The sequence below is a fragment of the Calliphora vicina genome, chromosome 5 (genome assembly GCF_958450345.1).
Source record: "Calliphora vicina chromosome 5, idCalVici1.1, whole genome shotgun sequence".
Lineage (NCBI taxonomy): Eukaryota > Metazoa > Arthropoda > Insecta > Diptera > Calliphoridae > Calliphora > Calliphora vicina.
In genome coordinates this window covers 68,924,895-68,948,658 of record NC_088784.1, presented here as the reverse complement: position 1 = coordinate 68,948,658, position 23,764 = coordinate 68,924,895, and the positions used below count along the sequence as shown (strand labels likewise).

Here is a 23,764-nt window from a genome sequence, read left to right as displayed (position 1 = left end):
TATTCGGTTAAAGTTTGAAGAATCTCGCAATTATAGTTCTCAAGATATTACTATTTGCTTTTTATGGAAGGTGACTCATCCCCTGTTCCGACCATCCCATTTTTGGTTAAACATAATGTTATGAAATTGATTCATATAAAGTATATTAAAAAATAACTATTTACTTTGTATTAAAGGTGCCACGCCCATTAATACCATCCCGCCCATTTTCAGCTAAACCCCGTATAGTGATAAGAACTAAATTCGTACAAAGTTTAAATACTTTTAAGATTGTAATTCTTCGGATATTCAAAATTAAGGATATCCATTGTATGGGAGGTGCCACACCCACTAATATAATACCACCCATTTCCATCCAAACTATGTACAATAATAAGGCAGATATTCGGCCAAAATTTTAAGACTTCCACAACTCTAGTTCTCGAGATATTCGAAAATAACTATTTGCATTGTATGGTAGGTGCAACACCCCCTGTTCCGATCCTCCCATTTTTCGTTAGACTTTATGTCTAACGAATAAAGTTTGAAGACTGTCAAAATTATAGGTCTGCAGAAATTCGAAAATAAATATTTACTTTGTATGGGTGGTGCCACGTCCACTTTAAATTTCAAAATAAAATGTAGCCTATTGTTCCTTCCAGACATAGAGGAAAATTCAGTAAAAATTTCAAGAGGATCGGTTCAGTGCTGTAGCTCCTATAAAATATGCCATTAATATGGACATTCCAGCAGGACAACGACCCAAAACATAGTTCAAGATTAGTTAAAAACTGGTTCTTGGAGAATAACGTACCTGTTTTAAGCTGGCCCAGCCAATCCCCTGATTTAAACCCAATAGAAAACTTGTGGAGTGAATTAAAGATAAGGCTTTCGAAGGAAGTTTTCAAAAATAAAGACGATTTATGGGAGAAATTCCATTGGAGAAGTGTCAGAACTTGATATCCAGTATGCCCAGAAGAGTGGAGAAAGTTTTACAAAACAAAGGTGGATATACTGGATACTAGCTTTACTTTAATAATAAACTAATTTTTTTAAGATAAAATTTATTAGCTTTTGTTTAATAAGAATTTTTAAAAATGTATCTATTATTATGAGCACCAAATTTTTCGAAATTTAAGAAATTTAATTTACTTTATAATATTTATTATTAATTATGAAATATTTTGTTTTTGTTTTTTACTCTCCTTTTAACTATAAATAAAAATCGACTGAATTTTTTTTATAATTTTACAATATACCATTATTTTTTTTCGTTTTTAAAAAATAAATTTTGGTGTATCTATTATTTTGAGCAGATGTGTACATATTTTGATAGATATCCAACTAGCATCACAATAAACGACCAATAAGCTCTTCAAGGAAAAGATAATGGCGGACGAATGCGGCAGAACTAAAATTTGTTTAATAAAAATTTTAAATTTCACAACTTTTTCCAATACCTTACCAAAAATGTTTAATTTTGATTAAATAAATCAAGTATCTTAAGGTTTTTAAATTTGGATTATATTTTTCATACATCATCTTCTACCTTACAATTGTTAATTAAATGATTTTATGAAAACATGCATATAAACACCAATTTTTCATAAAATCATCATTTTGAGGGAAAAAATTCACCAATCGCACTTTGCCATTTTTACAAAAATAAAAAATTGGCAAATCTGGCAATATTACACACAACGAAACGAATGTATTGCATTCAGTGTGTTTTTCTTTGTTCAGTATGTATTTGAGTTTTACGGAAAGAAGGCGACTTGCAAATATTTAAAATAAATTTAAGAAAAATGTCTACACAAACTGCCATGGTATGCATGAAATGTAAAGAAGTTTTAAACAGTCAGGACGACATTTTTGGCACAAGTTGTGGACATTTGTATCATTTTCTTTGCTTGCGTGAATGTCACGGCCGGTAAGTAATCATGTGTATTTATTTTACACTGTCATTATTCATATCTATGGAACATTTTTGCTTGCAGATCAACCAATTGTTCACATTGTGAATCATACAAGCCATGTATGTATAAAATGTTTTTAGAATTTGGTGAAGTTCCCATATCTTGGGAGGACCAAACAAAAACAATTGAACTTCATAATGAGCTGGAAGATGCAAAGCTACGATTGGTTAATGTTGAGGAGAAGCACAAGCTTTCACAAGTGTCGGTGCAAAAACTTGAAGGAACATTAAAAAAGCTGAATGATGCTCTGAAATGTCGAGATATTACAGTGTCGGATTTGGAGGATCGTATAGCAACGCTTGAGGAATTAAATAAGTTTTTATCGACAGAAGTTGAATTGAAGGAAAGAAGTAATGGCAACAATAACAATGTAGAAAAATTGGAAGAACAAAGCATGGAACTGTCGAAAAATCAAATAAAAAAGATTAATAACAAAAAAATACAGCATTTGTCGGAAGAGTTGGAAAATGAAATTGCCAAAAATGCCCAATTAACTAAAGACAATCTTAAATTGAAAGCATTTATAAATCTAACAAATAATGGAAATGATAAGAGTATAATAGATATTCCAGCAGATGCTTCTGTTGAAAATCAAAATGAAAACTGTGAAGATTTCATAGAACACTGCGATGAATCCGAAGAAATCGAAATCGTCAAAGAACCATCAGGCTCCAACGAAAATACCGAAGACAAAATAGTTGAAGAAAACGATGAACAATCATTATCATGCAATCAAGAAAGCACAACCGAATCCCATACAGTTTTAATACGTAATTTCCGTGTCAAAGATTTAAAAACACCTTTAGAAAATGTTGTCATTGCAATAGCTTCCCAAATGAATTTACAATTATCAGCTTCAGAAATTACCAGAGTGATTACAATTAATAATAATAGAAATTATACATCCTTAAATGTAGGATTTGAAAATATCCAGACAAAACAGAATTTTCTTAAGTATAAAAATCGTTTAAAAAAATCTAAATTCACAAGATATTTAGATATTCAATAAGAATTAAATTATGTAAAAATGTATGCTTAAATATCTGTGTTCAAGTAATGAAATGAATGCATTTTTTAACAGTTTTTAATAAATTACATTTATGAATAAAGCAAACATGTTTGATTATAATTATGAATTAGTCTTAGTTAGGATAGACTTGTGCCCAATGGCTAGAAGCCGCCTGAGCCTAGCAGCCGATAAGTTAAAAGGACAGCATCAGGGATGGTATAGTTGATAAGATCCTAATTTGTTGATACTCAGCCCAATTATGAATAAAAATTCCCCGGGAGTTTTTCCCTTTTCTCATTTTTCCTATTCAAATTCAATGGGAAAAAACACCAGGGGAACAAACTCCAGTGGAATTTTTTTTCATAATTGGGCAGACCATTTCCATGTTGAAAAGTACCCTGTTACTCTTGTAACTAATTTGATACTCTTAAACATAGTAATATTTGTGTATAACAGTTTTTTGTGTATAGCAGTTTTTTTCCATATAACAATTTGTGTATAATACTTTTTATACAGAACAATCTATATATATAAAAGAGTAACGTGACTGACTGACTGACTGACTGATTCATTCATCATCGTACAGCCCAAACCGCTAAAGCTAGAAACTTGAAATTCGGGTAATGGGTTCCTTTTACAATATGTAGATCCACTAAGAAGGGATTTTTGGAAATTCGGTCGTTAAGGGGGACAAATGGGGCAAAAACGGGTAAAACCTGTACCTCTATATCTCCAAAACAAATAAACTTAGAAATAATATTTTAAATGCGTCCGCCTGTAATCAAAAAAAGAGCCGACAGGTGTTTGGTACTTTTTTGAAATTCAAAATTCAAGTGGCCATATGGGGTAAAAATAGTCCCCGTAGAACCCTCTGTTAACATGTATATCTCCTACATAAATAAACATAGAAATATTATATTGAATGTATCTGGCTCAGATCAATAAAAACTAGAAATCTTTTTGGTACTTTTTTGAAATTCGAATTCCTAAGGCCTCAAAATTGTTTTCTTTTTTGGTACTTTTTTTATCAAAATGTATTTTCTCACTAACAATTCCATGAACTATTATTTTCAAATAGTACGTATTACTAGGTACTTTTTTGAAAATTATTTCTTCACGGGGGACAAAAAGGGGACAAAAAACGGGATAAAAACGGAGATTTGATATTATTTATTCAATTTAAAAATAAAAAAAAGATAAAATATTCTTCCAACCACACAAAAAAGAATCCACAACATGCTATTCGGAAGTCAAATACAAATGGGTAAAAAGGGCCAAATTTCAGTACACTTATATTGGTACTTTTTTGAAATTCTTTTCTACTATTCTATTCAAGTAGTTTTATTTTTTTTTTCAATAAAATTGTTTTGCCTCCACTGAGATTCGAACCGATGTAGTTCGGCTACAGTTCAGTAGTCTAAACCCTTAGCCTACACCAGAATGTTTATTTTCATGTTTAGAATACTAATTTTATTTTAAAATATATAGTTTTTCACCCTATTCACCATTAGTTGAATTCTAATGGTGTTGAAAATTCCAATAGTACAGACACAAACCTTAACCTTTTTTGTAAAAATTATTATTTTAACCTTATTCAATAAATTTAAAATTTATTCAACATACAGTTATATGAAATGTATATGGGAATTTATGAGGGAAAATATTAATAACAGTGTTGTAAATATAGTTGGTTTAATGCTATTTGAAATGTTATAGTTTTATTTGATAAAAAACTACAAAACAAATTATTTTGTTGAAATGTGAAACAAAACAAAAAATATTCATAAAAATATATTCATTAAAGCATTTCTCAAAAAAAAATCACGTGTTTATTCCTATTCGCTAAAATAAGAATTTTGTTCTCGCAAAATTTAATAACAATTTCAGTAAATTAAGGTCCTCATTTTATAAAACAAAACGTTTGGAAGCGTAAGCAATTTGTATGAAGAATACTGGGAAAACAGTTTAAAACTTATTTCCATAGAATTTTATTTTAACGTTTGTCGTTTCGTTTTATAAAATTAGACCCTAAAAAAATTAAAATGTAAAGCACTATGTGTATCTATGAGTAAATCATTATTTATACTCTATTTATCAAGTTTATAAAATCAACTTATATCTCACTCAAATGTAGTATTAGAAACTTTTTATAAATTTAAAAAACAGAATTTACGCAATATGTGTCTCTATGATTAAAACCTTATTCATATTCAATTTATCAAAAGATTATAAAACAAATTTAGGGCCTCATTTTATAAAACGCAACGACAAACGTTAAAATAAAATTCTATGGAAATAAGTTTTAAACTTTTTTCCCAGTATTCTTCATACAAATTGCTTACGCTTCCAAACGTTAAACAAATTGTGTATGAAAAAAATTCAAGTTTAAAACCTTATTACCAGTATTCTTCATACAAATTGCACGCTTTATAAAAAAAAACATTTTTTTAGATAATAACAAATAAATTTTCGCTTAAATAAAATCGTTTACACAAACATTTATTTAAATATTTTTATTTCGATGAATAGACAACACTATTTACATATAACCGTCAACTCATTTGAAAAAAATAGTTGTGTAATAATAAGTGCTCAAATTTTATAAATTCAATTAAAAGAAAAAATTCTACGTTACTTAGAAATGTAAGTTTTTTAATTTCATATTCCATATATATATATTAATCTTCATTAATTATTACGTTTTTATCGTGTAAATAAAATGTATATGTACATACATTCACACCACAATTTTTAAAATTTTAAAAAATGATATGCTATTAGGTCATATTGTCATAATGTCCTTATTGTCATAATGTCCTAATATATTATGATAGTTTAAACAATTTTTGTTGTGTTTCAAACTATGTTTGAACTATGTTCATTGTTTTGTCATAAAATAACACTTTTTTTGAAGCAAAACAACAATTTGTTTAAACTATCATAATATATTAGGACAATCAGACCGTTTGAATACCCCAAATATGTTGAAAGTGTGTTTAAAAAAATATTTTTACTGAAATTTGATTTCAACTATTGGGTATATGACTTAAAAATGTGGGATTTGCTATAGGTGGCGTATCTTTTGAACCCCTTTTTTAATTTTTAATAACTTTTATATCACTCTAAAGGGTATATATCTGTCATTCATCCTCGCTTAGTTATTGAACATTAAGTGTAAACAACAAAGTTTTTTTTGTCGAATTTTGTGCCAACAAAGCGTCATATGTGGAAAGTTTTGCTTTACTTCTTTCATTTGAAAAACGTGCCGCAGAAGTACACATAGATCACCAAAGCTTATGGTGAACGTGTTCCATCGGTTTCAACGTGCAAGAGATGGTGCATGTTCAGAAGTGATGATTTTGAAACGGAAGGCCCAGGACAACCAAACAATTTGAAGACCAAGATTTGGAGGCATTAATCCGTGAATGTTGTTGTCAAACTCAACATGAGCTTGCAATATCATAGGGAGATACTCAAGAAGCAAAACGTTTGCAAGCAGCAGGATTTGTCAAAAAAAAAGGCAAATTGGGTACCATACGAATCGAAGACGAGATACCTTGAAAAGCGATTTAGCATTTCCGAAATGACGTTTGAACTAACAGTTATTTAATAGTATTTTTGATTTTCATAAACATAGAAAATTCTAAAAGTTAGAATGTGAGTTTCTATGAGACTTAAAAACCGCCCATCTTTTCCCGTTTTCCTAGAATTCGGATTCAGCCTCCCAAGTATATTAAATTTTGATTTTGGTCAAAATTAAAAAATTATTATCAAAACTCGCTCTGTTAAATATTATGACCACAGATTATCATAGTGGGACAGTTTATCTATAAATTCCAGCAAGTTCATTCCACCTATCTTCTCCCATTTCCAAGAAATTTAGAGTCATCCTCCAAAAACATTTTAATTTTCGAAAAATTTAATTTTCCCATCTTCTCCCGTTATACAGGATTTTAGATTCATCCTCCAAAAAATTTAAATTTTCGAAACATTTAAATTTCTCTATCAGAACTCGCACTGTTAAAAATTTAAATTTCGAAATTTAAATTTTCGAAAAATTTAAATTTCTCTAGCAGAACTCGCACTGTTAAAGGTTATGACCACGGACCATGATAGACCAACACCCTACCTAAATATTCCAGCAAGATTCATCCGCCCATCTTCTCCCATTTCCAAGAAATTTAGATCATCCTCCCAAGAAATTTAAATTTCCGAAAAATTTTAATTTCTCTATCAAAACTCGCACTGTTAAGGGATATGACCATGGGTTATGATAGAAAAACACCTTGGCTATAAATTCCAGCAAGTTCCATCTGCCCATCTTCTCCCGTTTTCCATGAATTTAGATTCGTCCATCCATAATAATTAAATTTTAAAAATTCCGCAAAAGTATAAAACTATATTTGACATTTATGATTTGACTTAGTTTTTGGAAAAAACGGGAGATTAGTTCCCGTTTCAATCATTAGTGGTACATTAGGTTCAACCGTGTGGTTATTATTCCATTTTGAATACACTTTCCTTGATTTACAATGTTTAACGGTATCATGTAAACTTTTAAACATAACTCTGTTAACTCAACTGGTTTGTGTCTAGGGTTATAAATTTCGAAATTTAACTTCACACACATTATTAAATTAGTATATCTTTATCTATCTACTATTAATATTTGCAATTATTATTATGAATTTTCAATTACGAAAGCAGTTTTGAGATGCTTTAATACTTCAAAATATCATGAACTACTAACAATTGTAAGGTGTATTTACTTTACGCAATAATTAAAATTTCTATAATAAACATTTTAAAATAATTTACGTAGTTGTTTTGTTATTTCCACATTTTTTCGCTAACGAAGTAGCGGGTTGCATGCTAGTTTGTGTATAAATTCGATTTTAAAGAAACATTTGTGTATAACAGTTTTTTAATAGAAAAATTTGTGTATAACAGTTTTTCCTATAAAACCATAGATTTGTTAATAGAACAATTTGTGTATAACAGTTTTTTATAGAAAAAGTTAGGTACAACCGTTTATGCTATACAAAAATTAGTGTAGAACAGTTTATAGTATAGAAAATTTTAAGTATAACAGTTTTTTTCTGTAGACAATTTTGTGAAAAGTATAACAAGTAGTCCGACTCTCTATTTTTTAAATTACTCTCTCACATATACGTGTGAATTCAACATCCTTGTGAGAGAATTAAACACATCAAAAGTCTCGAAATTTTAGCTATAAATATATGTATTTGGTGGATAAAAAATGTCTTATGAAAATAAAAAAACATGTCATTTAACTGGGGGTGAACAAAGTACTATGTAAGGCGTGAGATCGAAAAAATCGAAAAATACATAAATGTTAATAAAAAAGAAACCACAAAACCTACAGTTTTGATTTTTTTTATTTGATTGATATTATTATTACAACTTACAAAAAATATTTGGGGTATTCACATGGTCTCCTATTAGTCATATTGTCATAATTATCATAGCTGTAACTTGTGAATAAAATACAAAATATAAATATTTCTTATATTATTTTAGTTTTCGTTTCCAATTATAAATATTTATTTTCCAAATTATTTATTAGTTAAATAAAGTATTTGTCTAATTTATTAATAATATTTACAGTTAAATTTATGCATATTTATATCTTTTAAAACCAAATAAATTATAAATAAAATCATTTTATATTAGTTTAATTAAATTATATTGATATTTTTTTAGAAAATAGTAAAATTTTATATATTCAAATAAAACAAAGTTGAATAAAATTTAAATTTATTTCATTTAGATACAAATAAAATCAACTAATTTCTTTGGAATATTTATTCAAACAAAACACAAAAAAGTAAAATTATTCAAACAAAAAATGATTGAATAGAAATAATTCTAATAAAACTTTAGAAATATTTTTATTTCTCACACATTTGAAACAAATAAATTTATTTTTCCAAAAATTACTGAATAGAAATAATTCTAATAAATTTAAAGAATATTTTTATTTCACAATAATACTGATGTAAAATGTCTTCTGATTGCATTCTGAGTTGAAAAAGTTATTTTCGAAACGAATTACAAATTTGTTTCAGATTTAACTTGTTTTTTCTTAGTTTGGGAATGGAAAAATTCCGGGAAATTGGAACCCTAGTTCTCTGATATCTAATATTCTATTTTTAAAAACTACTACTTAATCATTGATTATCACTAGAATATGGACACAGATTAATGGTTTCAATTGGAGGTTTATTATTAATTTAAATTGTGAAGAACAAAATTCATGAATTATTTTTAAAAAACTGTTTTTAAAGTAACTAGTTGTTCAAAATGATCGTCTTACATGGCATTCCTCCTAGGGCTATTTAATAACCCTGCAAGTGAAATTAGACGTTCAAAATATCGTTGAATTATTTTTGAGCATTGTTTTTGTTTATTTATAGCAAACGAAGGATCTTTTTCATAATCCTAGGAAGAAAAATCTTTATCGTCCGAGCTCATTTTCACAAACAAAAATATTTTTTTATAAAATTTTTCAAAAATTTGTTGTTAAAATATTTGACTTTATTTTCACAAATAAAATTATTCAAAGAAAATTTCTATGAATAAAAAAGTATTCTAAAATTTTTTGTTGAATATTAAAATATTTTTCTTTTTTTGGTGAAATAAAATTATTCAAAGAAAATTGCTTTGAATAAAATCTATCAACAAATTTTCGAATAAGTAAAATAATATTTTATTCATAACTAGTTGAATAAACTAAATTAATATTTAATTTTTACTATAAAAATATAATTTGAAAATAATTACATGTTTTCATATTGATTAGAATATTTTAAAATCTATTCATTATATAATAAATATAATACAACTTAATATTACTAAAATACAAATACTATTAGTATAATTTTATAAATGTTTATTAAAAACTTTTAAGTATAATTTATTTAATATCGTATTCTATTGAAACCAAATAATATTTAATGCTTTATATTCTAAATAGATATATATTAATTAGTATCCTATTTTGAATAATATATAATGATTTCAATATAAATTTATTTTTTTAAATATAACTAAAATTCAAAAATAATTAAGTTTTTGGAAATATTTTGAATAAAAATATTCACAATTTACAGCTATGATAATTATAATAGTTGTTGTTGTGTTTTAAACCAAAAAAGTATTATTTTATGACAAAACAATATACATGGTTCAAATAGTCTTATTAGTTTAGAACCTTTTTGTTTGAAACACAACAAAAATTTGTTAAAACTATCATAATATATTAGGACATTATGACAATATGACCAAATAGTAGACCGTGTGAATACCCCAATTATTTTTATAGTTCTAATCATTAGTGATGAATTTATGAAACTTTTCCGGAAACCCTTCCATTAAGGTTTTTATTAAGGTTTATGTCACTTTGTTCGAATCTCTGTTTAAAATCTACCACACTTTTGGACACCTTTTTTGTGTACTTCAATTCTCTTTTAACAAGATCCCAATATCTCTCCACTGGCCTTAGCTCCAGTCCGTTTGTACCACTCAAGACCTTGCTTACCATAGTGACAGGATGATAAATCAGGCCAAAAATAAGTGGACACATTAAGAAGTCTAATGAATGGTAGCATCCATTTTTGTAAACATTCCTTGATGTAAATTTCGGTATTTATAGAGCCGAAACTGCATATTGCTTGCCATACCAAGAACTTTTTGTGACATTACTCTGCTTTTGGGTCCTAAACTTTTCTACAACATTCCCTCGAGCATAAGCAACATAAAATTATTGAAATTATAATATTTGACTTTAATTTCCGTGCTCTGTCTTTGGCCTCAACATTTTTAGCAGAGTTCCTGTCAGAAACTTTTTGAGTCTGGTATGTTTTCAAACCTGTATTGGCTTTAACTTTTTGTACCAAATAGTCATAAACGGTCTGCTTTCCTACCTATGCGTTGGGAAAATGCTTTCTATTTATTGGCGTCAGAAACATTATGTGGACCATTGCTTCTACCTGTGCCAGGTTTTCTATCAACGAACAAGTTCTCCAAATACTATTTAATAACATTGAAATCAGTTTGACGGCAGACCAAATCTTTGAAAATATGTTGAAAATATGCCTTTTAAAAAACCAAAATTTTTTTTTTGCCAAATAAAATTTATATTTCTAAAACGACTGCGAAGATTAAAAACGTGTTAAGCCTTACTTAAACGTAATTTAATTGCGGTTTTTCCATATTTTTCAATAAACTAAACCGTTTTTGAGTTACGCGAATATATGTATGTTGTTCAACCTCCTCCATTTCCGAAACCACGGTATATCTCGATAATACGAGCTAACCTAAAAAACGGTTAGCACCATTGAATTCAGCGTACCCGAATTCGTTTAACCCACTGGATGCCCTTCATGACAGAAAAAAAGTGTCACTTTCGAGCACAGTTGTAGTCAAATAGAAGTTACCGTTAACGCTAAGCTACCGTTACCGAAATAAGTCAATATACCGTTACCGATACCCTTTAATCGCTTTGAATCGGTAGCCAACCTTGAATTTTATATTTTTTTTGTATGATTCAGAACTTATGGTGTCCCTGTAGGATGTTAATGAAGTATTTGAAGAAGAAAAAGCTCTGGAAGCTCGTGCCTGTGGACGATTTGGATCCACAATGTAAGAAAGTGCCATTTGCAAGTCCATGGGCATCAACATTATAATCATTATAAGAATATTTTTTTTTTATTTTGTAATAGATAGCATAATATGTATCTCAACGTTGAAGTAAAGAAAAAACAAATGAAATTAAAAAATGTTCGGAAAATTTTTCACTTTTGCGGCTACCTAAACTATGTTAAGAATCATTCCTAGCAAGTTTATATGTTTTAGATAATTGTTTATTGAGATCTTAGGTAAATTTTTGTAGTTGATTGTTTCCTTGATTTTTGTTCTTTATGACAAGAGCTACAACTTTGCCTCAGAGAACGGTTTGCAAGATATGATCCTGAGAAAATGATAATTTTTTGCAAAAATGGCACCGAGGCCCCAAATCTTTGGGGCCCATAAAAAAAATACATGACTTTGGGCAAAACTGGGAGGCATGTGAGTTGTTTTTTTGGTCTTTTATCGCGTAGTGGTGTCCGTATATGGTTATATTTTTTCGTGTTGCATTGTGATATTCAAGACACAACATTTTTGCCTAAAATATCAATAAAGTCGTAAAAAAAACATTCTATTACGTAATAATCACATTTCTTCATTTATCTCATAAAATGTTTGTTTTATAACCCACGAAATTATAAAATGTTATTTATATATGTACCTGTGGAAAGCTAATAATTACTCTTATTTTGATTTACAAATTATGTGAATGTCTTGAAGATATAGATAACATCAGATCGGAGAGAATAAACATTTCGAAAAATTCTAATAAAATTTGAACTAAATTGAATATCGGTAAACGGTAAAAACCATTTCGCTGAATTTATGAGGTTACCTACGAATTACTCGTATGTGTCAAAATTAAAAACAAAATCAAAAATTTTAAATTCAAAAACTGACGCCAGGACAACAATTTTGAGAAATGGACACATCAAACAAACTAAACTTTCATTTTAATTGGGAACATCGACACCTTATTTTTCCTACATACAAACTGGGCCACCCTAATGTACGTATTTCTAAGTTTTATGGATTTCATGACTAAATTTCTATAAATTATAGAATAATATACATATGTATGTACTTTTGTTTACAAAAAGATATAATCTTATTTTATATATAAAAATAACTTCAATGGAAAAAAATTATAAACAACTGATTACTAATATTTATTGGCACAATTACAGATAAATTTTTGAATCAATACAAATTGCTAAATTCGTAATAATAATTTTAGAATTAAGATTGAAGAGCGTTTACTTGGGGTTACTTGTACCCGAACAACTAAGATAAGAAAGAGTTTATGTGAATGAAATAAGCGATTGTATAAATACATTTATTTTGTGGAAAAATGTACAAAAATACACCCATATACATTCGAACAAAATTTCTGATAAGAAAACTGTAAAGAAAAGAAACAAATTAAAACAAAACACGATAAAATGTCAAGAATTCAACATATGTTTATATGTAGAATCGTGCTATTTAAAATGCATGATTTTGAATGTGTTTTTTAATGAAATCAGCAAGATACATTAAAAAAATCAAAGAAACTCAAAATTATTAAAAAAAAAAAAACGTAATTTTGAACAACTCTTTACATCCGGCTTATATAAGTATTAAATGCACAATATACAGTGATGGATAGAAATTAAAAGTTTTCAGAACGATTACAATTTTGGAAATTTTATAGTATTAGATTTACATATGTGATTTTCTATATATGTACATGCGATAATCATAATAAATGTATTCCGTTTGGGATTCCCTGGTTTGGAACTTCGAAACAAATAGGCAAAATTCGAATTTTCGATATAAAATGAGTTAAATTTGGAAGAGCCTGTGAAGGGCCCCCCTTTTTTAAAGATAACTCGAGATGAGATGCTTTTCAGTTGGTTTGTAATTACATGAGCTCGTAGTTGGAATGGGGGCTAGTGGACAGCCCCCCAAAAAGTCTCTACTCGGGCCTACACAATTTAAAAAAAACACCAAAAATGTTACAAAAACAATACGCTTACGTAGCCCCCAAAATGTCTCTACTAGGGCCTACACAATTTATCTCTTTTAGTTCATGAGATATTTGTGTTGCAAATTTGTTTTAAAAATGTTTCGCAGACTTTTATTTTGGTTTATTTGATGTGACATACCTATGTCGTATGTCCTCTTTGTAGTGCAGAGAGAAGTCAATTAGTTACTTTATACATCTCATATTATCTAACGTGAATACGGTTGTCACTTAAGTGTCACTAAGAAATCTAGAGTGTATTCACTTTAATATTGCACTTTTTCATACCAAACACTTTGTTAATGTGACTAAGTCAGAACCAATGACTTGTTGTTGAATAAAATATTAAGAAAATTTATTAGTATGAAAAAGTGCAATATTTTTGAAGGAAGGAGTTTTAAAGTGGCATATTTTTGAATCTAATTGAGATATTGATTTGAAATATTTTTCGTAAGACCAAAAATTAACTTATATAAACAAAAAATAAAATAGCTCGGAATAAATGTGGATGAAATTGTTCCTAATATTTGCAATCCTATTCAAATTTTGATACAAATTTTAGTTTTAGAATCTCAATAAATACAGTTTGTCAAAAATATCTTTGCACAGTAAACAAATTTTTAATATTTTATTTTCATTTAAGAATTCCAAGAATAAATTCATTACATTTTTGTTTTTTTTTTCACGCATTCCGTTATTGGACCTCTTACGACTATCTGACTCCACCAACATATTTAAAATTGACAAACGCATTACAACACCAACAACAAAAATATATTTGTTTTTTCAATATGAATGGTGTCAAAAAAATCTTTGCATACTCAGTGAAGAAAACAAAAAATTGGTTAAATATACTCGAATTTTGTGCAAATAGGCCTTTTTATGAATGTTATCGCATTTGAAAGAGGTCTCATAGCGTTTAGTTAAAAAATATTTTTTTTAAGTTCTACAAGTGACTTTATATTTAAATAAAAATAATGGCAGGAAATCGCATTTCGAAAAAGATTATACTTTTTGTATTTTAATTATTATAATGGAAAATCTGCAAGTGGAAAATGATTATGGGCTAAGAGTATCACATGAACCACTCCGAAATGTGCTACTAAAATACAAATATTCTTCAGGAATGGCTAGGAAAAAACCCCTGCTCTAAATCAAAAATATTGAGAAACGATTAAGATTTTCTATAGAGCATTTCACTCCCTCCAGAGTGTTGGGACGACTAAATTTTTTCTGATGAGACAAAAATAATGTTGTACTATCATGATGGAATCCAAAAAGTTTGGCGAAAACCTCTGACAGCTCTAGAAAACAAAAATGTAATTCCTACAGTTAAGTTTGGAAAGCTTTCAGTTATGGTATGGGGTAAGGGAGTAGGGGTAATCAGGATTTTGGATAAAATATTGACGAAATAAGTTTATCTTGATGTTTTAAAAACCTATTTAACCGCTATCATTCTGAAATTCGGTTTTGTTGGCCCGGTAAATTCAAACAAGTTTCAATACAAATATTACTAGACAATGAAATGAAAGGGTATAAATTAAAGAAGGGTGTGACAAAATACCCTTGGAATATGATATCCCTAAGCTTATTAACTCAATATATATATAATATTAATTCCTGTTGTTCCTATAAGGAGCATAGGGCCCTAATTAACTCAATGGGCAGCCGTAATTGATGCTCAAGTTGGACACACAATATATTAGCAGTTAAAACCCTGGAAATGTATCACAAACTTAATATTTTATCGAATGTGCAAACATTTATTTGACAGTATAAAAATTGATTTTTTGTCCTTTTTTATTATAAATATGAATGGTTTTATTGAAATAGATTTTTTTTTGTTATCTATTATATTAATAAACATATGTTTATAAAAAATGTGTTGAAAATAATAAAGAAGTTGATTATTTATATTAGTAATCAATGTTTTCTTTGAAATTTTGTTATTTTTTCTCTATGTGCAAAGAATTTTTTGACAAACTGTATGTAATAAAATCTTTATTTATTAACAAAACTCAATGAAATTTTCAGCTTTTTTTTAAATTTGTCATTTTAAATAGCAAAACTTGTCAAAAGGTCAAAGGGAATCCCGCAAATCCTAAAAATTGGAGCAAAAATCCCAAAAATTCTATTTTTACAATTTTGCCCATGGGGTCCACATTTCCTTCCTTCCATTAAGACCTTGCCGAGCGCTTTCAAAAAATATAAAAACCTTCGAAATCGGATGGGAAACAAAAAAATTGCACGTGTTTACAAATTTTACATGTTATAGGTACCCTGCTTTTAACCCCCATAGTGCCGACCGTGAATCATTTGTAGGGCCCATTTTAATAGCTTAAACTCGAATATTCCTTGGCTACGCGCGCGTTATATTTTATCCTGATCGGAGCAGCCAATTTCTTCTGTCCCACTGTACAGGGGCACAACCAAAATTCATCAAAAATCATCTTGAAAAAATGTTTCAATGGTTTTTCAGTCGTGGTTGTCATTCTCGTGGAATTGCCCACATGTAAGGTATTTTTCGTAGATCTTCTCAAGGACTATTAATATTTTGTACTGATCCCCGTTATTCCTAGGAAGCTGAACAATGTTTCTAATAATTCCCAAGATTCCGAATTATTTCAAAAGAAAAAAAAAAAATTCTAAACCACTGTTTGGTATTGTATTTGCAGAAACTATGTGGATCAGAAATGACTTCATTTTAAACTGTGTTACATACTAATTTTGCAAAGAAATCAATCATCTGTTTTTGTATCAACTGTGTTTACTTTGACAAAGAACAATACGTTTGGTAGCGGGCTCAAATTATTGCTAACTCATGTTTTATATTCAAACAAGTACATTACTCTTTTTGATTTTTATTTTATTTCCAAGCCAATCAATTTATGTGGCTCTTATAGTTGGAATAATACGCCAGATATGTGTATAGTTTAGTTCAGAAATTAGAACAATAAACCGTAACTTATATTACATGCGTTTTTAGCAGTAAACAACTAATAAAGCAGCTTAATATGATACTTTACAAATTACCAGTAAACAAAAAGGTGACTAGTGTGTTATATAACTACCAAGGCTTGCAGTGGCCACTTTTAAAACAGCTGGGTTTAGTTTTCAACAAACTTTACACATATGTTGCATTCAACACACTCATACACATACAACTAACAACAACAATACATACTCAAATATGTAGTTTAAGTGCAACAAGCACTTTAATAAAAAAATAAAATAAAGTAACATGCAAGAAACTATACTAGATTTATATATTCATTGTATTTTTCATATATTTCTTAGACATTTTTAGTATTATTATTTATATTTTGTTGTAAAATGAAATATGTTTTTTCGGATTTAAGCGATAATAACCTCATTTAACACAGAATTTGAAGAGTTAGGCAGTAATGGCGCTCAAGTGGAAATAAGCAGCAACAACAAATATAAAAACCAAAACTAAAACTAACCAACTTATTCAAAGTTTTTTGAAAAATAAAATAAAAACTATACTTGATTTCTATTAACACAATAAAACGTTTTATTTTTTGTTTTACATATTTACTTTACAAATATGAAAGCTTCTTTTATTTTTAAAGAGTTCTTTAAATGGGGATTTTACGAAATGGAAAAAACTTATTCAAATATAATGTTATACATTGTGTGGTTTAAAAGTTTCAATCATAAATTTCCCATAGGCTTTCTTTGCGATTAAGATTTAACGATTGGCTAGGCTATTTCAAAACACGCACCTCATTGGATTGTAACCACTCGGTTACAATGCTAGAGGTGGATTCATCTTTGACAAATTGTATACAAGAATTATGTTTTTATTTGGATGGGAGTTTTTTTTTAAATTTTTAGCTTTTATTTTGAAACATTTGTACAATATAAATTTATTCAAAGTATTGGCCATTGTTAGCTATGACCTTTTCCCATCTTTCTGGCAACATTGGATTCCGAGCCAAAAGTACTGTTCATCTTTTGAGGCCAAGATTGGATCGGAAGCCAATATCGGATACTCCCTTACAATGTGAAGCGTATCCCAGAGAGAGCGTTCTGCTTCGATCGAAACAAATAGTAGTCGGACAGGACAAGGTATGGACTATAAGCGGGCAAAATTTTCAAACCACTTCATTCTAAATAGATTTTAATGGGTATTGCAACATATGGCCGAGTGTTGTTATAATGGAACAGTTTCATGTCTGTCCGCATATTCTGAACGTTTTTCGGCCAATGCTCTATTCAAACGAAACAGTTGCGTTCGGTTCAGGTTCCCTGTGATGGTCTGGTCAGATTTCAGCAGCTCATAATAGATAGGACCCTTTTGCTCCCACCAAATACAGAGCATTACCTTAGCGCCATGGATATTTAGCTTTGGTGTCGATTCGGCTGGTTGGCCGGGCTCACGTATGATCTCTTAGGCTTTGGGTTGTCGTAATGTATAAATTTTTCATCGCAAATAATGATTCGGTGCAAAAATTATTTACTTTTATTGCGTTTAAGCATAATTTCGGACATGCAAAATTGTCTTTCTTATGGTACAAAATATCCCTGCTATTGGATAAATCCCGCTGCTCGCAAACGTTTTTAAATTGCTGTTTTTAAGTAGCTCTCAATTATTTTGCAAGCGCTTGAGTTGAGTTTTACAACAATCTGCATGTTGTAATGCCTCCAATTCTTGGTCTTCAAACTTTTTTGACTGGTCTGGATGAACAGCACATAACATCTCTCGCACAAAATCCCGACCCGGGGTTTCGGGATTTTCGGGAAATCTAAAATCCCGAAAATTAATTTCGTTATTGTTGTTTGGGTTTTTTACATTTATTAATAATATCTTTTAGACTTTGAGCAATCGAAATATTTTCATTTTGTTCGAGCTCCTCATCTGAGATAAAATCAATTTCGTTTGAAGAGGATTTAAATTGAGTTTTGTTAGATAACTTACAAAAAAATGTGAAGAATTGATTTTCCAGAGCCCCACTCTAGGAAAACCAAAAATACCGCTTTCCTTTATTAACTATGTTGTAGCAGGTGTTGCGCTTAACAACTTTGCTGAACATCACTTTGCGATATTCGGGCATGTAGAATGTCAAAATGCATAAAAAAGACACACAAAAATTACAATTTCCCCAAATTATATATGAAAAACGGGATTTGGAAAATCCCGAAAATCCCGGGATTTAAAATTAAAAAATCCCGGGCTTCGGGGATTAAGAAATCCCGAAAACCCCGGGATTCCCCGTTTGGCATCTCTAACTGTGACGTTATTTACCGTATGATAGTACACAGAGAATACAGTTTCGTAATAGCAACCGAATTTGTTGCCAATCGAATGATTCGGTTGCACACATAGAATTTTTCGGTTCTAGCAATAGAAAATCAGTGATAAAGAAGAATTTCGGTTGAAGCAACCAAACTTTTGTTACCACTTTTAAAATTTTGTTGCCATAACTGTAAAATTCGGTCACTAAGGCAGTATCATTCGGGTTATACAAATATGGAGCTTTTTCGAGGATCGGTGCTTTGCGTTTTTAGAATTTTGTATTCAAAACTAAATTTGTTTTTAAATTGGCCAAGTTTGTATAGATCTGGGGGTACTATGTCCGCTTAAGTGAGCTAAATTTTACTTTACACGCTTTAGCATTAAGTTTTCTTTTTGAATCATATCAAAATTGTATATTGTATAGGGATTTTTTTCGGAAAAACGAAAAAAATACGGTCCTTTTTATATCTTCCAAAATTACGAACCTCCGTAGGCCCGCCATATCTAAAAATCCAAAAAAAATGGAGCAAAATTGATAAAAAAATAAACAAATAAATAAATCTAAATATGTGAAGGACTATTTATATTTAAAACTTCAGGTCATTCGGATCATAAATGGATTTTTTAAAATTTGAGACCAGAGGGGACCAACTTTGAGGGGCCCACCCGTCAGACCTAGCAAGCTCCCGAGATACTGAATTATTATAATATTAAATTGACCAAAGAATAAACATTCAAATTTGAAAACAAATGTATAATTTTGAGATTACATTTCATTACAAATAATAAAAAAAATATAAAGTAGGTAAAAGATAATTGATTAACAACCATACGCTTCTTTATTCGTAACTTGCATTGCTTTCTGCAACCAAAGCAACCAAATGTTTCTCTCTTAATATGTATTAAACGAGCAAATAAATCTAAAGTTCCGTTTATTAAACGATCAACAATTTGTTTTTCATTTAACACGAAGTGTTCAAGTTTATAAATCATTACATCAATTTAAAATTCAATTAAAAAGAATACTCGTATCTACACATGTGCGTTCATGTTTCTACAGCAATGCTGGCAAATTGCTTCAAAATCAATTAAATTGAAATGCAAAAACAAAACAGGCAACATGAACTTCAAACATAGACATAGTACATGTAAATTGTATGTGTACATTTTACGTCCACAATTTTACACATGCAATCCATATCATTTAAATTTTGTATCTAACTAGAGTATGTACTTGTAGATGCATGTAAAAATGTTTAAGTTTTCGCTCAATTGTTTGTATCAACAGTTTAAAATATTTCTATGTAATTTATATGTATGATATCTAGTATCTTTTTGTCATGTTTTTATTAATATACATCCATGTACATAATACTTGTAAAAAATATAGTTTTGGTGAGATTAGAAGTGTGCCTGACTAGCTTTCATTTGCGAATCCAATGTGACACAAGGTCGTTTCAGTTATTAAACTTAATAACCCATTTTTGATAAAAAAAAACACGAACATTCTTGTCGTTGTCCATATGTGTACAAATATACAGTAAGTGAAATTTAATTAAATGCACCCTATATTTTATGATATAATTTTTATTAAATTTAATTTTATTATCTTTATAAAGGGTCGTCCAATAGTGAATTTCGAACTTTGACAGTTGGCCATATTGTTGAAGCTACATCAGTCGAATTGGCTGTCATTTATTCAGTTTGTTTTGCCAAATCACCATGGACGTTTAACAACATGTGAAAATTATGAAATTGTTTTATAAAAATAGGTGTTCTGTTCGTACAATTTTACGCGCCCTTCGCCCATTTTATGGTGAAGCCAATTTCTGGATCCAAATTTGTCGAATTTGCGACGATACCAATCCACATGAGATCCAAGTGCTTCAAAATTTAAAGAAAGGAAAGTTTGTTTACACAGTAAACAAACTCAAAAAATTCAAAAAATTCTTAAGAAATTTTTATTATTTAGTATTTCCTTAATATATACGCGGGTTTTGTTTTTAATAACTTATATGTCATTTTGAAGGGTACATATCTTTAATTTATTCTGATTTTTTTATTGAACATTATAGTGTAAACAGCAAATTTTGTGCCAACAACGCGTCATATGCGGGAAGTTTTGCTTTACTTCTTTAGTTTGAAAAAAAGTGCCGCTGAAGCACACCGATTGCTCACCGAAGCTTATGGTGAATTTGTTCCATCGATTTCAACGTGCGAGAGATTGTTTGTTCGATTCAGAAGTCGTGATTTTGACACGGAAGACAAAGGTCGCCTAGGCCAGCCCAAAAATTTTGAAGATCAATATTTGGACGCATTACTTCATGAAGATTGTTGTAAAACTCAACAAGAGCTTGCAAAATAATAGGGAGCTACTCAAGAAGCTACTGCGAGATGCCAAACGGGGAATCCCGTTCCCGAAAATCCCGGGGTTTTCGGCATTTCCTAAATCCCGAAGCCCGGGATTTTTTAATTTTAAATCCCGGGGTTTTCGGGATTTTCCAAATCCCGTTTTTCATAAATAAATAAGGGAAATTGTAATTTTTGTGTGCCTTTTTCATGCATTTTGACATTCTACATGCCAGAATATCACAAAGTGATGTTCAGAAAAGTTGTTAAGCTCAACTCCTGCTACAATATAGTTAATAAAGAAAAACGGAATTTTTGGTTTTCCTTGAGTGGGGCTCTAGAAAATCAATTCTTCACCTTTTTTTTGTAGGTTGTCTAACAAAACTCAATTTAAATCCTCTTCAAATGAAATAGATTTTATCTCCGATGAGGATCTGGAACAAAATGAAAATATTTCGGTTGCTAAAAGATAAAAGATAAGGTACTGTTTTTACCAGTACATTTGTACATTAGGCTGGATTGATTTGTATGGACGATCAAAAAGTAAAAAATCGTATAGCAGATAGTTGAGAAATTTTCCTCAAGAAACCATAGGTCTAAAATCAAATCCTATCTTGCGCATTTCGTCTTTTCGGGATTTTAGATTTCCCGAAACCAAATCCCAAACCCCGGGATTTTCAAAAATATGTCCCGATTAGCATCTCTAAGCAGGATTCATCCAAAAGCAAGGAAATTGGGTACTCGTTGATGCCGAGAGACCTTGAAATACGATCTTGCATGACCGAAATAATGATTGAACGCTATAAAAGAAAATTATTTTTGCACCGAATCAGTACTTGTGATAAAAAATGGATCCATTACGATAACGCAGAGCGTAAGATATCGTATGTGATGCCCGGTCAACCAGCCGAATCGATACCAAAGGCAAATATTCATGGCGCTAAGGCGCTATTATGAGCTACTGAAATCTGACAAGACCATCACAGGGAATCTGTACCGAACGCAACTGATTCGTTTGGCCGAAAAACGCCCAGAACATGCGGTCAGACATGTAACCGTAATATTCCATCATGACAACGCTCGGCAACATGTTGCAAAAGCTGTTAAAATCTGTTTAGAATGAAGTGGTTGGGAAGTTTTGGATCACCTGCTTTATAGTCCAGCCCCTTCCCTGTCCGACTACTATTTGTTTCGATCAATTGAATATTACGGTTTCATATCTGACCGCTATTATAGGCTTTTTTCGTCAAATGCTCGCTTCAAACCATCTCCTGAAAATTTCGAATCGAATAAAAAAAGTCAGCCAAATCGCACCAGCCGTACTCACGTGATGCCATTACATACATGGACCATTTCATTTTTATATATATAGATAGAAGATATATTTGAAAACTGAAATTACGGAATATAGTTTTCCATTATATTATCACTCACTGTATATTTATTAGATCCGATTTGAGATAGTGTAACTACTTGAATTTTCCTCACTGTACCTATATCACCTACATATTGTACTCGTATGTTTCCATGAAAGTTCAACAGCCATTATTTACATATCAAAGTTTTTTTTATATTTTGTATTTATTTTTCTTTTTGTCATACTTGTCGTATCACACAATCAGCGATTTGATTATTATTATTGCTATTAATATATAAAAACAACAAAAATAAAAAAGAAATTACGAAATGCAAATAAATGGGTGTGCAAATAATTGATTACCAACAAACACAGGTATGAACCTTTTCAAATACATACATATATTTAATTGTAGAGATTGTAAAAAAGTATTTTTGAACAAATCATAGTAAACGAACAAAAGAATAGAATATAGTTTTTCCTCACCTTGTGCATTGCTCAACAAATGCAACAAATGCAATCATTTTCAAGTTTTGATTGAGATTACTTTTCACGACTAGGCGGTTTAAGATCAAAAATCGATGGCCATATTTTTGCTGATGGGTATATAAAACAGCCGAATTTTTCATTTTCACCGTAGTGCAAATATAGTAAATTGCAATCAGACCTAGACACTGGTTGTTCAGATGTTATTTTTATACCCTTAGCCATGAGTGGCAAGGGTCATTCCGATTGTAATTTCTACATTTTTCATTTGCGACCCCACAAAGTATATATCGCACTTGATCAACAATACCCTCTTGTACTCAAAATTTTAAAATTTTCAGTAGAGGTTAAAAACTGTTTGTGGTTACATTTTAAAAGAATTTGAAAATCCGAATACATCAAATCCGAATAATGTAAATTCAATTTGAAAATATATTTGCATTGTTTTTTTTAAAAATTTTTCCAATTATTGCAAAAAAAAATCAATTTTTTGAGTTAATACCATTTTTCTGAAAAAATATGAAAAATTTTATTATAAAAAAGTCACATTTCGAATTAAAATCATAAAGTAAAACAAATTTTATTCTTTGAAAAAAGTTAAATTTTCAAAATTTTGAGTTAATACCCTCTTGTTGATCAAGTGCGATATTTTCTGGATCGTTATAGATAGCGAAGTCGATATAGCCATTTCCGT

The 23,764-nt window shown here is 29.7% G+C and overlaps 2 protein-coding genes across 3 annotated transcripts in view; one reads left to right on the top strand and one right to left on the bottom strand.

Moving 5' to 3' along the window:
- The window catches only part of Asap (ArfGAP domain of ASAP), a 70,851-nt gene that overhangs the window by 28,761 nt on the left and 18,326 nt on the right, over positions 1-23,764 (bottom strand). The gene's annotated exons all lie outside the window — the stretch shown is intronic.
- On the top strand, positions 1,703-2,984 carry LOC135960959 (synaptonemal complex protein 1-like). Its single transcript, XM_065512387.1, has 2 exons — positions 1,703-1,909; positions 1,977-2,984. The coding sequence occupies exons 1-2, from the start codon at positions 1,785-1,787 to the stop codon at positions 2,962-2,964; spliced, it is 1,113 nt and encodes a 370-aa protein (XP_065368459.1). The 5' UTR covers positions 1,703-1,784; the 3' UTR covers positions 2,965-2,984.